Source organism: Hypanus sabinus, chromosome 23 (assembly GCF_030144855.1).
Source record: "Hypanus sabinus isolate sHypSab1 chromosome 23, sHypSab1.hap1, whole genome shotgun sequence".
NCBI lineage: Eukaryota > Metazoa > Chordata > Chondrichthyes > Myliobatiformes > Dasyatidae > Hypanus > Hypanus sabinus.
Genome location: NC_082728.1, coordinates 1859369 through 1876393, shown reverse-complemented (window position 1 = coordinate 1876393; position 17025 = coordinate 1859369). Strand labels below are relative to the sequence as shown.

At 45.3% G+C, this 17025-nt stretch overlaps 1 protein-coding gene across 5 annotated transcripts in view; it reads left to right on the top strand.

The window, feature by feature from the left end:
- Positions 1-17025, top strand: part of LOC132379868 (ras-associating and dilute domain-containing protein-like) — a 106335-nt gene that overhangs the window by 23629 nt on the left and 65681 nt on the right. For all 5 annotated transcript variants that reach the window (XM_059948155.1, XM_059948154.1, XM_059948156.1 and 2 more), the window contains exons 5-7: positions 769-1473; positions 8560-8597; positions 9752-9915. In XM_059948155.1, coding sequence (XP_059804138.1) covers positions 769-1473; positions 8560-8597; positions 9752-9915 — 907 coding nt within the window. The remainder of the gene's footprint in view (positions 1-768; positions 1474-8559; positions 8598-9751; positions 9916-17025) is intronic.

Genomic DNA, 17025 nt, shown 5'->3' with positions numbered 1-17025 from the left:
ACGCCCTGTATCCACACCCTTACCCCATATACGCCCTGTATTCACACTATTCCCCCACAGATACGCCTGTATTCACACTATTCCCCCACAGACACCCTGTATCCACACCATTCCCCCACAGACACCCTGTATCCACAACGTGCCCCCATATACACCCAGTATCTACAACATTCCCCCATAGGCACCCTGTATCCACAATGTTCCCCCATATACACCTGGTATCCATTCCCTTACCCCATATACATCCTGTATCCATACTATTCCCCTTATTTATGCTGTATCCACTTCCATCTCCCATACCTACCCTGTGTCTTTGCCATTTGTACATAATTACCCTGTATTCTCAGAATTTGTACATAATTACCCTGTATCCTCAGAATTTGTATATATTCACCCTCTATTCACATCCATCCTTCCTATATCCACACCCGTCCCCCATATTCACCCTGTATCCTCCCCACCTTGGGCATACTTACCCTGTATCCTAACCAGTTCCTCCATATTCACCCTGTATCCTCACCCACTTCTGCTATACCCCTTCCCTGGTTCCACTTTTCCTATCCACTCTCAGAAACAATTCTCTCACACCTCTTTGTGCTCCAATATTGCCTTCAGCCCCACAGCCTGTGATGCTCAATGTTCTACCATCTCATTCCCAATTCCTGCTTGCTGTAAGCCCCCACTTCCTCCCTCCATCCTTGCCTGCACTCCTGTCCTGCATTGCACTTCCCCCTCACTCGTCCCTGAATTTCTTGTGTTTGATTCCAGGATTTTGTTATCCATGTGCTGAGTGGAACTAGCCACGTTTTTGGCCGCCTCTCAGAGGAGTCACGGGACCTGGAGGGAGAGCGGGTGAAGGTGGACATTCATCTATCGGCCCCAGACATCCAGCCGAGGCACTGCTGCGTGCGGCGGCGAGAGTTGAGCCCCAGGGGGGAGAGCAGCGAGCTGGTAACCTTGGCAAGACCAGGGAAAGGTGCTGCAGTCACCCACAACGGGATGCCCATCAGCCAGGAAACCCCACTGAGCCCAGGTGACCTACTGGGCATGGGTGCCCACTACCTCTTCATGTACAAGGACCCGACTCTGGGCAGCCAGAGCCACAGTCAGAGGCCGGCCTGGTTCCCATCTCCACTCTTCCACCTGGGCCCGGGCGGTGAACTGCAGTGCAGGATGTGTGGTTGTCCTGTCCAGGACATTGGGAGTAGACGGACCACCCTTCGAGGCAGGAATGTACCGCCCAGGATTCTGGACCCTGACGGCAATGAATGTGAGCTCACGTATCAGCTCTGGCAGGAAGATGCTCTGCTGAACCTGATCATCGAGGCGCCGGATAAGGAGAACACAGACTTCAAGCTGATTCCAGGCTTCCTGCTGAGTCTCTGTATTCAGCACTCAGCCACATCCTTTCAGCCGGCTGACTTCCGGCGTCTGCTGCTCAGGATAGCCAGTCAGATCCAGTCAGTCATGTGGGTCAGTGCTCCTTTCTGTTCCATTGTTCCATTAACCCTGCCACAGTTGTCCAAGGAAACTGAGCAATACAGAGCTAACATTCACCCCACACCCCTCACTGTAACATGGACATGTGCCACCCCTTTCATTGTTACAACCCTCACTGTGACATTGGCACACCCCTCACTGCAATATGGACTCATTCCACACCCCACACTGTAACACCGACACATTCCACACCCCTCACTGCAATACAGACTCATTCCACACCCCACACTGTAACACCGACACATTCCACACCCCTCACTGCAATACGGACTCATTCCACACCCCACACTGTAACACCGACACATTCCACACCCCTCACTGCAATACGGACTCATTCCACACCCCACACTGTAACACCGACACATTCCACACCCCTCACTGCAATACGGACTCATTCCACACCCCACACTGTAACACCGACACATTCCACACCCCTCGCTGCAATACGGACTCATTCCACACCCCACACTGTAACACCGACACATTCCACACCCCACACTGCAATATGGACTCATTCCACACCCCACACTGTAACACCGAAACATTCCACACCCCACACTGCAATATGGACTCATTCCACACCCCACACTGTAATATGGACTCATTCCACACCCCACACTGTAACACCGACACATTCCACACCCCTCGCTGCAATACGGACTCATTCCGCACCCCACACTGTAACACCGACACATTCCACACCCCACACCCCTCACTGCAATACGGACTCATTCCACACCCCACACTGTAACACCGACACATTCCACACCCCACACCCCTCATTGTAAAACTGTTTTTCAGTATTTTTCAACAATGAAAATCAGAAATATTGCAAATGAATCAGAATCTAATTTGTAATCAGAGATGACATGAAGTTTGTTGGGAACCTGTAATAATACAAGGAAGTGCTGGGAACTCCAGGTAACAAGGGTGGAAAGGAGTAGTGGCAAAGGGTTTTTGACACGAAATGTTATCTCTGTTTTCCTTTCCATGGATGCCATCCTTGAACTGATATCGGAGGAGGCGTTACAGCTGTGTACAAGCCCGTTCTGAGCTGGGACACAATGCCTGGAGTTTGTAGTGAGCTGTGTTGAGTCAGCAGCCCTGGCAGCAGGCTCTGAATTCGTCACATTCTGGCTCAATCTCTAGGCTGCTGGAATCCTTGCCTCCTTTTTCAGAATTGCATTCCGTTACACTGTAATTTTTTCCAACAACACTTGTGTGTTTATCCAGCTTCCCCTTCAATATAAATGTCCTTTCTTCCCCAGCTGCATCCTGTGGGAGTGAGCTCCACTTTGGAGAATGCAGCTTTTCTGTAGTTCCTGATATATTGAATAGTGACTGATGGTGTCCAGCTCTGGATCTATAAACCCTCTCAGAGCATCGTAGTTTTCTTTGGTTCATCTTTAGCCTTTTTGAAAAAATGAGCTGTAGACTGTTTAGTCCTGTGATTGTTCTATCTTCTCAGAACTGGTAACATTCCAGTAAATTGTTAAAACAGGAGATTCTGCACCTGCTGGAAGTCCTGAACAAAAGCGCACAAAATACTGGAGGAACTCAGCAAGTCAGGCAGCCTCTATGGAGGGGAATAACTAGTCGACATTTTGGGCAGAGAACATTTATTATTGTTTTAGCCTGAAAAGTCGACTGTTTACTCTATTCCATAGATGCTGCCTGACCTGATGAGTTCCTCCAGAATTTTGTGTGTGTTGCCCCAGTAAATCCTTTCTTCATTTTTTGTACTGCTTCTCCATGTTTTTGAAAATACTGACCAGTGGCCTGTGGGTTACAAGCAATGAAGTCTTGATTCTGAAATAATCGTTTGTCATGGAACCCATTGCCATAAGCAGTTTCTATGTGTTAGACTCTGTATCAATAAGAATCCTTTTACTCTGTATTTAAAAGTTATGGCTGAAGTTCCTGTGGGGGTGGGGGTGGGGGGGGGACAGTCAAAGGAGATTGCAGATACTGCAATCTCGAACAGAAACAGATCGCTGGAAGAGCTCAGTAGGTCAAGCAGCATCTGTGGAGGTAAAACTTGATGTTTAAGGCTGAGACCCCACACTATGATTGAGAGGAAATATAAAAGATGACTGGTACACATTGGTATGTAGAGTGGTTTATTAGAGGCTGTTATCGTTCCTTTCCGTAAAACATAGGAGCACTATTAGGCCACTCGGCCCATTGAGTCTGCTAACTATTCCAACATGACTGATTTATTATCCCTCTCAACCCCATTCTCCTGCCTTCTTCCCCTAACTTTTGATTTCCTTACTACTCAAAAACCCATCAACCTCTGCTTTAAATATACCCGATGACTTAGTCTCCACAGCCGTCTGTGGCAATGAATTCTACAGATTCACCAACCTCTGGCTAAAGAAATTCTTCCTCAACCCTGTTCTAAATGGACATCCTTGTATTCTGAGGCTGTACTCGATTTCCAGGCTTTCCCACGAATGGAAACATCCTTTCTATGCCCACTCTGTGTAGGCCTTTCGATATTTGGTAGTTTCCAATGAGATTCCCCCACCCCAATCTTCTAATCTCCAGCAAATACAGGCTTGCCATCAAATGCTCCGGTGTTAACCCTTTCATACCCAGGATCTTTGTTGTGAATCTCTGGACCATCTCCATCACCAGTACACCCTTTCTTAGATAAGAAGCCTCAAACAGCTCACAATTATCCAAGTGTGGTCTGACCAATGCCTTATAAAGCCTCAGCATTACATCCTTGTTCTTATACTGTAGCCCTCAGCAAATGAAAGCTGACATTACATTTGCCGCCTTTACCATTGGCTCAACCTGCAAGTTAACCTTTAGGAACCCTGTACAGGTTTTCCAAGTCCCTTTGCACCTCTGATTTATGAATTTGCTCCCTGGTTACAAAACAGTTTACACCTTCAGGGTAGACTACCATAACTTTGCCTCCAACTTCCACCCTGCCCTCAAATTTACCTTGATTTACCTTGTCCATTTCTGACACCTCCCTCCCCTTCCTTGATCTCTCTCTCTCTCTCTCTCTCTCTCTCTCTCTCTCTCTCTCTCTCTCCCCCCTCCCCCTCCCCCTCTCCCTCTCCCTCTCCCCCTCTCCCTCCCTCTCCCTCTCTACAGCTTATCTACTGATGTCTACTATAAGCCCATGGACTCTCACAGCTACCTGCACTATTCCTCCTCCCACCCTGTTACTTGTAAAAAGGCTATCCCCTTCTCTCAGTTCCTCCGTCTCCGCCACACCTGCTCTCAGGACGAGGCTTTTCATTCCAGGATGAAAGAGATGTCTTCCTTTTTTAAAGAAAGGGGCCTCCCTTCCTCCACCATCAATTCTGCCCTCAAACGCAGCTCTCCCATTTCACGCACATCTGCTGTCACCCGATCTTCCCGCCACTCCACTAGGGATAGGGTTTCTCTTGTCCTCACCTACCACCCCACCAGCCTCCAGGTCCAACATATAATTCTCTGTAACTTCCGCCATCTCCAATAGGATCCCACTACCAAGCACATCTTTCCCTCCCCCCCACTTTCTGCTTTCCGCAGGGATCGCTCCCTACGCGACTCCCTTGTCCATTCATCCCCTCCATCCCTTCCCACTGATCTCCCTCCTGCCACTTATCCTTGTAAGTGGAACAAGTGCTACACCTGCCCTGACACTTCCTCCCTCACCACCATTCAGTCCTTCCAGGTGAGGCGACACTTCACCTGTGAGTCCGTGGTGTGGTATACTGTGTCTGGTGCTCCCGGTGTGGCCTTTTATATATTGATGAGACCCGATGCAGACTGGGAGACCGTTTCGCTGAACACCTACGCTCTGTCCACCAGAGAAAGCAGGATCTCCCAGTGGCCACACGTTTTAATTCCGCGTCCCATTCCCATTCCAATGTCTATCCATGGCCTCCTCTACTTTCACGATGCAGCCACACTCAGGTTGGAGGAACAACACCTTATATTCCATCTGGGTAGCCTCCAACCTGATGGCATGAACATTGATTTCTCTAACTTCTGTTAATGCCCCTCCTCCCCTTCTTACCCCATCCCTAATTTTTTATTTTTTATATATATTTTTTTTCTCTTTCCCTCTCACAATCACTCCTTGCCTGTTCTCCACCTTCCTCTGGTGCTCCCCAACCCCTTTCTTTCTTCCAAGGCCTTCTGTCCTATGATACTCCTCCTTCTCCAGCCTTGTATCCCTTTTGCCAATCAACTTCCCAGCTCTTAGCTTCATCCCTCCACCTCCTTTTTTTTCTCCTATCATTTCGGGTGTCTCCCTTCTCCTCCCACTTTCAAATCCCTACTATCTCTTTTTTCTGTTAATCCTGATGAAGGGTCTCGAACTAAAACATCAACTGTACTTCTTCCTATAGATGCTGCTTGGCCTGCTGTGTTCCACTAGTATTTTGTGTGTGTTGCTTGAATTTCCAGCATCTGCAGATTTTCTCGAGTCTATATCTTTGTTCTTTATAGAGTCATAGAGAAGTATAGTTCAGAAAGAAGCCCTTTGGCCCATCTAGTCCATGTCACGCCTACTACTATCGACCTGCACTGGCACCACAGCTCTCCATCTCTCCATACCCCTACTATCCAAATTTCTCAACTTCTCTTAGATGTTGAAATCAAGCTCACATGCACCACTTGTGCTGGCAGCTCATTCCACACTCTCACGATCTTCTTAGTGAAGAAGATTCCCCTCATGTTCCCTTATACTTCTCACCTTTGATTGTTAGCCCATGACTATTTGTAGTCCCACCCAACATCAGTGGAAAAAGACTGCTTGCATTTATCCTATCTATATCCCTCATAATTTTGTATATCTCTATCAAATCTCCTCTCAGTTTTCTACATCTAAAGAATACAGTCCTAACCTATTCAATCTTTCCTTATAATTCAGGCCCTCCAGCCCTAGCAACATCCTTGTAAATTTTCTCTGCACTTTTTCCAAATTTCATCTTTCCTGGAGGTAGGTGACCAAAACTACATAAAATACTCCAAATTAGGCTTCACCGACATCTTATATAACTTCAATATAACATCCCATATCCTATACACAGTAAATTGATTTATGAAGGTCAATGTGCCATAAGCGTTCTTTATGTCCCTATTTACCTGTGACACCACTTTCAATGAATAATGGACCTGTATTCCCAGGTCCCTTTGTTCTACCAGACTGAGTGCCCTACCATTCACTGTGTAAGACTTACCCTGGTTGGTCCTACCGAAGAGCAAAACCTTGCACTTGTCTGCATTTCAGTGCATTTTTCCAGCTGATACAGATCTGGCTGCAGGTGATGATAGTCTTCCTCACTGTCCACTCAGTGTCATCTGCAAATTTGCTAATCCAGTTAACCACATTATATCCATATCATTGATATAGATGACAAACAACAAAGGACCCAGCACCGATTCCTGTGGCACTCCACTAGTCACAGGCCACCAGTCAGAGAAGCAACCCTCTACTATGACTGTCTGGTTTCTTCCACAAAGCCAATGTCTAATCCAGTTTACTACCTCATCTTGATTGCTGTGTGATTGAACTTTCTTGACCAGTCTCCCATGTGGGACCTTGTCAGATGCCTTACTGAAGTCCATGTAAACACATCAACTACCTTGCCTTCATCCACTTTCCAGGTAACTTCTTTGAAAAACTCTTTAAGATTGGGACATGACCTACCATGCATGAGGCCATGCTGACTATACTTAATCAACAAAATACTTATATATCCGGTCCCTTAGAATATCTTCCAATAACTTTCCCACAACTGATGTAAGACTCACTGGTTTATGTCTGGAGCCTCTTTGGAAACTGCAGAACAATATTGGCTATCCTTTAGTCCTTTGGTACTTCTGTTGCTAAGGTTAATATGTTTATACACTTCCCTGCACTATATTTCAAATGCCACTTCTTTGCCCATTCTCTGAATCTGTCCATGTCCTTCAGCAGACTTCCTGCTTCCTCAACACCAGCTGCACCCCCACTTTTAATCATTTGCAAACTTGGCTACAAAGCCATCAATTTCATCATCCATATCATTGACATGTAATGTTAAAAATAATGGACCCCAACACTGATCCTTGTGGAACACCACTAGGTATTTTATCAAAGGCCCTATGAAAATCCAATTAAACCACATCCACTGACTCTCTTTTGTCTATCCTACCTGTTATTTCATCTAAGAATTCCAACAGGTGTGTCAGGCATGATTTTGTCTTAAGGGTGCAGAGGAGATTTCCCAGGATTCCAGCTGGATTAGAGAGCATGTCTTATGAGGATAGGTTGAGTGAGCTAGAGCTTTTCTCTTTGGAACAAATGAGGATAAGAGATGACTTGATAGAGGTCTATAAGATAATGCATAGATTGAGTGGACAGTCAGAAACTTTATCCCAGGGCAGAAATGGTTAATACAAGGGAGTATAATTTTCAGGTGAATGGAGGAGAGTGTTGTGGGGGGGATATCAAAGGTAGGTTTCTTTTCCACACAGAGAGTAGTGAATGCATGGAACATCATGCCGGGGTTGGTAGAGACAGGGACACTTAAGAAACTCTTAGATAGGCATGTGAATGTATTAACATGGAGAGCTATGTTGAAGGGAAGGGTTAGATTTAGAATAGGTTACAAGGTTGGAACAAAATCTTGGGCCAAAGGGTCTGTGCTGTTTTATGTTCTATGAAACCATGCTGACTTCAGCCTACTTTATCATGTGCCTCTAAGTACCCTAAAACCTCATCCCTTATAATGGACTCCAACATCTTCCCAACCTCTGAAGTCAGGCTAACTGGCCTATAATTTCCTATCTGTCCTTGATGCAGGTTCTCAACTGGAAATGTAAACTTGCACTTTCTGCCACTGCGGATGCTAATGGACCCACTGAGTTCGTTTCGCGTTCTGTTCTATGGGGGATCTCTTCTGTTCCACCCACTGATGTGTGTGGGAGCCGGTTTTCCACAGGTGATTTGGGAAGCTGAAGCAGTTGTTCAGCCTGGGGCATCATGACTTGCATCTTTAAAGAGTCCATGAAATTTCAATACTTTATTTTGTCTCCCCACCCCCCCCCCCCCCCCCCCCACAGGAGAAGACAAAGGAGCTTGCAGCAATCCAGAGAGAGCAGTGAGTAAGGGCCATGCCCTACTAGTTGGGAACAGTGGGCGGGGCGGTAATTCATTTACTGTATTCCCTCTGAGTAAGTTGTTGCAGAAGTGGAACTGGATGGGACCTCTTGGCCAGAATGAAATATCAGAATGACTACACTGAGGATCAATGTTGTGAAGAACTGGGACATATTAAATCTATTGGAATCATGTTTAATGTCACTGAGAAATGTGAAATGTGTTGTTCTGTGGCAGTAATACAGTGCAATACATAAAATATATTATAAATTACCGTAAATAGATGCAGTGGATTCAGATAATTAGTCCATCGGTTAATCAGGGCAGCCACTTATTTGGCAGAACTGTTAAAAGATCAAAAATCTTTTTGAGGAAATAGGGTTTCCCATAATTTCTTTGGGACACTGTACCACCTGATTGGGACAGGAGACTTGCTGAACAGTTTCTAACTAGCATCAGTTGCATGAACTTGTGTGGCTGTTAGACATTACACCATGCTTAGAGAAAACAATTTTAAATAGTGTCAGTTATGTGTGTTTCTGTTCAAAAAGCAGTGATTATTGTCACTGATAGTTGGTGAGAAATAAGCAGTAAGACAATTCGGAATTGTTCTACTCACTTTTGTTTCAAGCATTCAGACTTGGAGATGCCAGAGTGAAAGTGCAACAATTTCATTACTTAACAAGTTAGGAACTACAAAGAATTTGAAGGTATTGACAATCATCTTAAAAGTTACAATGAAAATGAAGATTTGGAGGATGCAGTTGTCATATAAAGGCAATCCATTGCAGTCATTTAAGAAAAATAAAGAAATACATTACAACCAAAGAAAATTTAGAAATAACAAAGATACACAATTAATTTGCAAAAGACGAGATGGTTAAGCAATGTTTTAAAAAAAAAAGCAAATAAATAATACTGAGTTGTAGAGTCCATGAAAGTGAATCTATAGATTATGGAGCTGTTTCAGCATGCCACCACAGACAATGTGGTCCGAATGACCTTTCTCTGTGTGGTGTTTAGGAATGATTTCACAACAGACTCTTTCCCACTTGCTGTTCTCCACAGTCTGAATGGTGCATTGTTTTCTTGCTTGTCTCTGGCTGGCTTCTGATCCTGAGACTCACAGTTGTTACTTGCTGTTGCCTCTTTCAGTGCCAGTGAGGACTGTGAGGAAACGTGTGCCATTGGTATGACAGAGCTGATGCCAGGACTACGGCCCCTCGTCTACTGGATGTCCAACTCCATCGAACTGCTGCACTTCATTCAACAGGAGGTTCCCAAACTGTTAGCGTGGGAGCAGCACGTGGACCCGAATGGTGAGTGCACACATACAACTGTTCCCAAAGGGGCAGGCACAAAGCCACCACCTGCAGTCAAGGAGCTACTGCACCAGGATCAGCATTCCCATGATCGGGGTGGGGGGCAAAGGATCTTTGGGTTTATCCTTGGATCAAAGGCACAGGGTCACCTATACCTAGGGCAGGTGGCATCATGGGCTGCCTAAAGCTCTGATATATGCCTCTGTGTTCATGGCCACAGCTTTTGCCTACTTGGTGGTGGGGAGAGGGTAGAGTATTGAATAGTACAGCAAAAGACTAGGTTGCTTGTGCAGAGAAAGTCATGTCTTATTAATTTTGTTCAATTTTTCAAGGCATTGATGAAGGTGATTGACCTGTGAATGTTGTCTTCATGGATTTTACTAAGGCCTTCAACCAGGTCCCTCATACTCCAGCTGCTCATCTACCGGAGCTGCTGCACTTATTCAACAAGAGGTTCCCAAACTGTTAACGTGGGAACAGCACTTGGACCCAACTGGTCCAACTTCAGATTCACGTATATATCGAAACGTACAGTGAAGTACATCGTTTGCATTAACAAATTAGGATGTACTGGGGTAGCCTGCAAGTATCACCACACATTCCAGCACCAATACAACATGCCCACAATGTTCCACAGAACAACACAAGTAGTAACAGCACCACAACAAAAGCACAGCAGCAGAAAACAATCCCCTACCCACCCCTTACACACAAAGATAACCCTCCATCTCTAGTTCAGGTCACTTAACGACCTCCAATCCTTGGCCCCAGACTCCCAGACAGCAGGGACTCAAACCTCCAGTCTCTGGGCTGGACTCTCAGACTCACAGACAGTGGGTCTTGAACTCCAATCCTTGGCCCCAGACTCGCAGACGGGAGTCTTCAACCTCCAGTCACTGGACTGGACTCACTCACAGACAGCGAGACTTGATTCTCCAGTCCCAAGGCTGGACTCAGGTATCAAGCTTCCAACCTCTGGATTTAGGCCTCAACCTTTGGATTCACTTCCTATACCTATAAAACCACTTTTCAGTGATGTGTGTGTGTCAGGGGGCAAACCATCCATGTCACTCCAGGCTGTAATCAGGTCCAAACCAAACCCAAATTTACACAAGACTTCTGAATGTTCTGACTCTATAAGTGTGAAGGTCATTTCCTTAGACTGGTACTTACTTACTGCCCATTATGCAGCTGACATTTAGGGCAGCAATGAAGGTCCTCCATCTCTGGTGGTGTTCAGGGCTTCCTTCATCATGCCGGTAGCTTTCTCCCGCTCTGGACTACTGTAGATCATGCAAGTCCTGGGTGAAAACTCAGGAATACGATCACACTCAGATGTAGAATGATACTTCATTGTTGTTTCCATAACAGTTTTGTTTGACCAGTCAGGGTTGTTAGCCCTCAGCTGACACCCCAAATCTGGAGGACTGGTGGGCCATTCTCAGCCTGCCCTCTACCCTTTGACCTGTTTGGCATGCGTGACCCTACCGAAAGCCAAAACATAAAGCCCTGACTCCAAGCTGGCATAACTCTGTAGGTCACTGAGGCACGCAAGCCTCCAAACCACGAAAAGGTTGTGGTCCTCTCATAAGTTCCCAGATTGGTGGTTATGTGGAAATTACTGCACTGTGGATTCAGCAGGATATAGAACACTTGGAAATGGCAGGTGGAGTTTTAATCCGGGCAAAGGTGAGCTGGTGCCCGTTGGAAGGTCAAATGTAAGAGAAAAGTTTAAGATAAATGGTGGGGCTCTGAGGAACATTGATATACAGAGGGATCTCGAGGTGCAAGTCCATAGCTCTTGTCTTTATTGGCCAGTGAGTTGAGTAGGAAAGGTTGGGAGTTACGTTGCAGATGTATAAAAGGCCAAATTCACTCAACCTATTCTCATAAGGCACGCTCCCCAATCCAGGCAACATCCCCATAAATCTCCACTGCACCCTTTTTATGGTTTCCACATCCTTCCTGTAGTGAGGCGACCAGAATTGAGCACAGTACTCCAAATGGGGTCTGACCAGGGTCCTGTATAGCTGCACCTTCTTAGTCACAAAGTCAACTTGCGTAGAAGCTTTTAAGTGTCCTATGGACCTCGGACCCTCTGATCCGCCACACTGTAGATTGTACAGAAAAGATATACAAGGACGTTGCTGGGACTGGAGGGTTTGAGTTATAAGGAGATGGGCCAAATGGCCTAATTCTGCTCCTATATCTTATGGTCTTGTGCTAGTGCTGTTTTCACTGGAGTTTCTGAGGGCAAGAAGAACTCATGAAAATGCATAAAGTTATATGAGGCATTGATAGGGTATGTAGTCATTTTTCCTGAAAGTAAAAGTCAAACTCTGGAGTGCATAGTTTTGGGATGAGAAGGGGAAAGTTTAAAGGAGATTTATGATGCAAGGTTTTTACACCCTCCAAAAGGACCACAACATTGTGGTTTGGAGGCTTGTGTGCCTCAATGACCCAGAGAGCTATGTTAGCTGGAGTCAGGGCTTTATGCTTTGGCTCTTGGTAAGATCACCCACACCAAACCAATCAAAGGGTAGAGGGCAGACTAAGAATGCTCCATCAGACCTCCAGGTTCGGGGTTTCTCCTCAGGGCTAACAACCCTGACTGGTAAAACAAAACTGTTATGGAAACAGCAGTGAAGAGTCCTTCTAGAAACATCGAAACATAGAAAATAGATGCAGGAGTAGGCCCTTCGGCCCTTCGAGCCTGCACCGCCTGATCATAGCTGATCATCCAACTCAAAACCCTGTACCTGCTATCTGAGTGTCGTGGTATTTCTGAGGCTCCGCCTGGGACTTGCATGGCTGACAGTAATGAAAACCGAGAGGAAGCTACTGACATGATGAAGGAAGCCCTAAACACCACCAGAGATGGAGAACCTTCATTGCTGCCCTAAACACTAGCAGTTTAACAGGCAGTTTTTAAAGCAATTTTTACACCAAGAATGGTAGGTGACTGTAACCCTCTGCCAGAGGTGTTGGTGGAAGCAGATACCGTAGCAATGTTTAAGACACATTTCAAAGTTCAAAAGTACATTTATTATCTAAGGGCATCTATAGATGTGAACTTCCCACTATTCAGGATGTTTGCAGAGATAGGTGTGCAAAAAAGGCCCAAAGGATCATTGGGGACCCGAGTTACCCCAACCACAAACTCTTCCAGCTGCTACCAACCAGGAAACAGTGCCACAGCATGTGGGCCGGCATCGTGGGTAAAAAGACCTGTTCCAATGGTGTACTGTCTTCTGTTCTCTGTGTGCTGAAGAGGCTTATCTCCAGCTGACAGTATGCAAAATATATACACGTATAGGCTGTGGAGTCGGTGGTGAGGAGGGCAAATGCAATGTTAGCATTCACTTCAAGAGGTTCAGAATACAAGAGCAGGGATGTGATGCTGAGGCTTTATAAGGCACTGGTGAGGCCTCACCTTGAGTATTGTGAACAGTTTTGAGCTCCTCATCTAAGAAAAGATGTGCTGGCATTGAAGAAGGTTCAGAGGAGGTTCACAAGGATGATTCTGGAGTGAAAAGGTTATCATACGAGGAATGTTTGACAGCTCTGGGTCTGTACTCACTGGATTTTAGTAGGATGTGGGGGGATCTCATTGAAACCTTTCAAATGTTGTAAGGCCTATACAGAGTAGATCTGGAAAGGATGTTTCCCATGGTGGGGGAGTCTAGGACAAGAGGGCACAGCCTCAGGATAGGGGGGCTTCCATTTAAAACAGATATGTGGAGATACTTCTTTAGCCAGAAATGGTGAATTTGTAGAATTTATTACCACAGGCAGCTGTGGAGGCCAGGTCATTGGGTGTATTTAAGGCAGAGCTTGATGATAGGACATGGCGTCAAAGGTTGCGGGAGAAGGCTGGGGAGTGGGACTGAGGAGGGGTAAAAGGATCAGCCATGATTGAATGGTGGAGCAAATGACCTAATTCTGCTCCTATGGTCTTGTATCTCATTAGCCACAGGCTATGGTTTATCTGAACTTTCAGGCAGTGAGGTCACTCATCATTTGTGAGTGACCCCAGGAGCTTTCAGACCAACAATCCTATTAGTGACTCCTTATCAGGTTCGGTTAATGGGTCTGATTGCCTGATTAGCAGAGGTTTTTGAAGTGGCTTACACATACACAAATACTTAATCGGGTGGAATTTCAGCCTGTGCTGGCAATTAATTGAGGGAACTTTCTGACGGGCTGAGAGAGATCAGTGGTTAGCAAACACAGCCCATGGAGTTGGGGTGATCTCATCAAGTGTCTGCTTACAGAGCTTCAGCGGCAGGGGCCATTTATAAAGAATACATTAAAACGTACCTTGAAGCGTATTGTTTGCATTAACAACTTACACACCTAGAAAATGCTGGGGCAGCCTGATGGCATAGTAGTTATTTAACTGTGTGAGTGAGTGGGAGGTCGGAAAGGAGCTTATTTTGCTGCTGCTGGTGCTGTTTGTGTTGTTCTGCTGAACATTTGGGGTGGGCTGCATTGGCGCCTAAGTGACATCCAGTGTCCCTGATGACTTCACCTGCATCCAGCTGCAGCTTCCAACACTCCACGTTAAGGAGTTGAAGCTGGAACTGGATGAACTCCGGATCATTTAGGAGACTGAGCAGCATAATGGATATAACATATAGTTACACCCAAGGTGCAGGACACAGAAAACTTGGAGACAGTTAGAAAGGGGAAGGAGTTAAAACAGCCAATGCAGGGAACCCTTGGCCCCCCACTCAACAGGTACCATTTTGGATACCTTTGGGTGGGGAGGGGTGACCAAGCAGCAGAAAGTCACAGTGGTCAGGGTTCTCGCACAGCGTCTCGCTCTGTGACTCAAGGGAAGGAGGAGAGAGAGGTGAACTGTGGTGTTGGGGGATTATTAGTTTGGGAAACAGAAAGGAGGTTCTGTGGGTGAGAACAAGATTGCCAGATGGTATGTTTCCTGTTGGGGGATTTCATTATGCAATCTTTCAATATCAGAGCATCTTGTTGTTGAGCCCACAAGGGTTCTGGATTGGGTGTTGTGCAGTGAACCAGGATTGATTAGACAGCTTAAGGTAAATGAGCCCTTAGGGGCAAGTGATCATTACATGATAGAATTTGCCCTGCAATTTGAGAAAGAGAAGCAAAAGTCAGATGTATCAGTATTACAGTGGAGTAAAGGAAATCACAGAGGCATGAGAGAGGAACTGGTCAAAATTGATTGGAAAAGAACACTGGCAGGGATGACAGTGAAGCAGTAATGGTTGGCGTTTCTGGGAGCAGTTTGGAAGGCCAGGATAGATACATCCCAAAGAAGAGGAAGTATTCTAAGGGCAGGATGATGCAACCGTGGCTGACAAGGGAAGTCAAAGCCAACATTAACTCAAAAGTGAGAGCATATAATAGAGCAAAAATTAGTGGGAAGTTAGAGAATTGGGAAGTTTTTCAAAACCAATAGAATGTAACTAAATATTACTGAAGAAGGAAAAGATGGAATACCACAAGACCATAAGTCCATAAAATATAAGAGCAAAATTAGGCTATTTGGCCCACCAAGTCTGCTGCTCCATTTCATCGTGGTTGACTCAGTTTTCCTCTCAGACCCATTCTTCTGTCTTCTCCCCTTATCCCTGACCAGTTAAGAATCTATCATATCTGCATTAAATATACATAAAGACTTGGCCACCCCAGCTGCCTGTGGCAAAGAATTCACCACTGCCTGGCTAAAGAAATTTCTTCTCATCTCCATTCTAAAAGGATGGCCCTCTATTCTGAAGCTCTGTCCTCTGGTCATAGAGTTTCTCACCGTAGGAAACATCCTTTCCACATCCATTCTCAAGACCTTTCACCATTTGATCGGTTTCAATGAGGTCATCCCTCATTCTTCTGATTTCCAGCAAATACAGGCCCAGAGCCATCAAACACTCATCAAATGACAAGCCACTCAATCCTGGAATCATTTTTGTGAACTTTCATTGAACACTCTCCAGTGTCAGCACATTCTTTCTAAGATAAGGGGCACAAAGCTGCTCATAATACTCCAAGTGAGGCCTCATCAGTGCTTTATAAAGTTTCAACATAACATCCTTGCTTTTATATTCTAGTCCTCTTGAAATGAAACAGAATCAGAATCAGGTTTATTATCATCGGCATGTGAAGTGAAATTTGTTAACTTGCGGACATTGCATTTGCCTTACTCACTACAAACTCAACCTGCAATTCAACCTTCATAGAAGCCTGTACAAAGACTCCCAAGACCCTTTGCACCTCAGATTTTTGAATTTGCTCTCCATTTAGAAAATAGCCTACCCTTTTATTTCTTCTACCAAAGTGCATGACCATACATTTCCATATGGTTGTGTTCTGTTGGTTTTTAAAAGCTTCCTAATCCTCTAATTTCCCACAAATGTTTGCTCTATTATATGCCCTCTCTTTTGCTTTTATGTTGGCTTTGACTTTTCTTGTCAGCCAAAGTTGTGTATTCTATCTGCCACTTCTTTGCCCATTCTCCTAATCTAAGTCCTTTTGTAGCCTCTCTCCTTCCTCAAAACTACCTGCCCCTCCACCTATCTTCATTTCATTCACAAATTTTCCAACACAGCCATTAATTCTGTCATTCAAGTCATTGGCAAGTAATGTAAAAAGAATCGGTCTCAACACAGAATCCTGTGGAACACCACTAGTCAGAAACAGCCAACCAGAAAAGGCTCCCTTTATTCCCATTCTTTGTCTCCTACCAATTAGCCAATGCTTTATCCATGCTAGTACCTTTCCTGTAATACCATGGTCTCTTGCTAAGTAGCCTCATGTGCAGCACCTTGTCAAAGACCTTCTGAAAATCCAAGTGCACAACATCCACTGATTGGCCTTTGTCTATCCTACTTGATATTTCTTCAAAGAATTCCAACAGATTTGTAAGGCAAGATCTTCCCTCAAGGAAACTATGCTGACTGCAGCCTATTTTATCATGTGCCTCCAAGTACCCCGAAATCACAACCTTACAGTTGACTCCAATATCTTCCTGATCACTGAGGTCAGACTAACTGGCCCATAATTTCCTTTCTTTTGTCTCTCACCCTTCTTTAAGAGTGGAGTGATGTTTGCAATTTTCCAATCCTCTGGAAC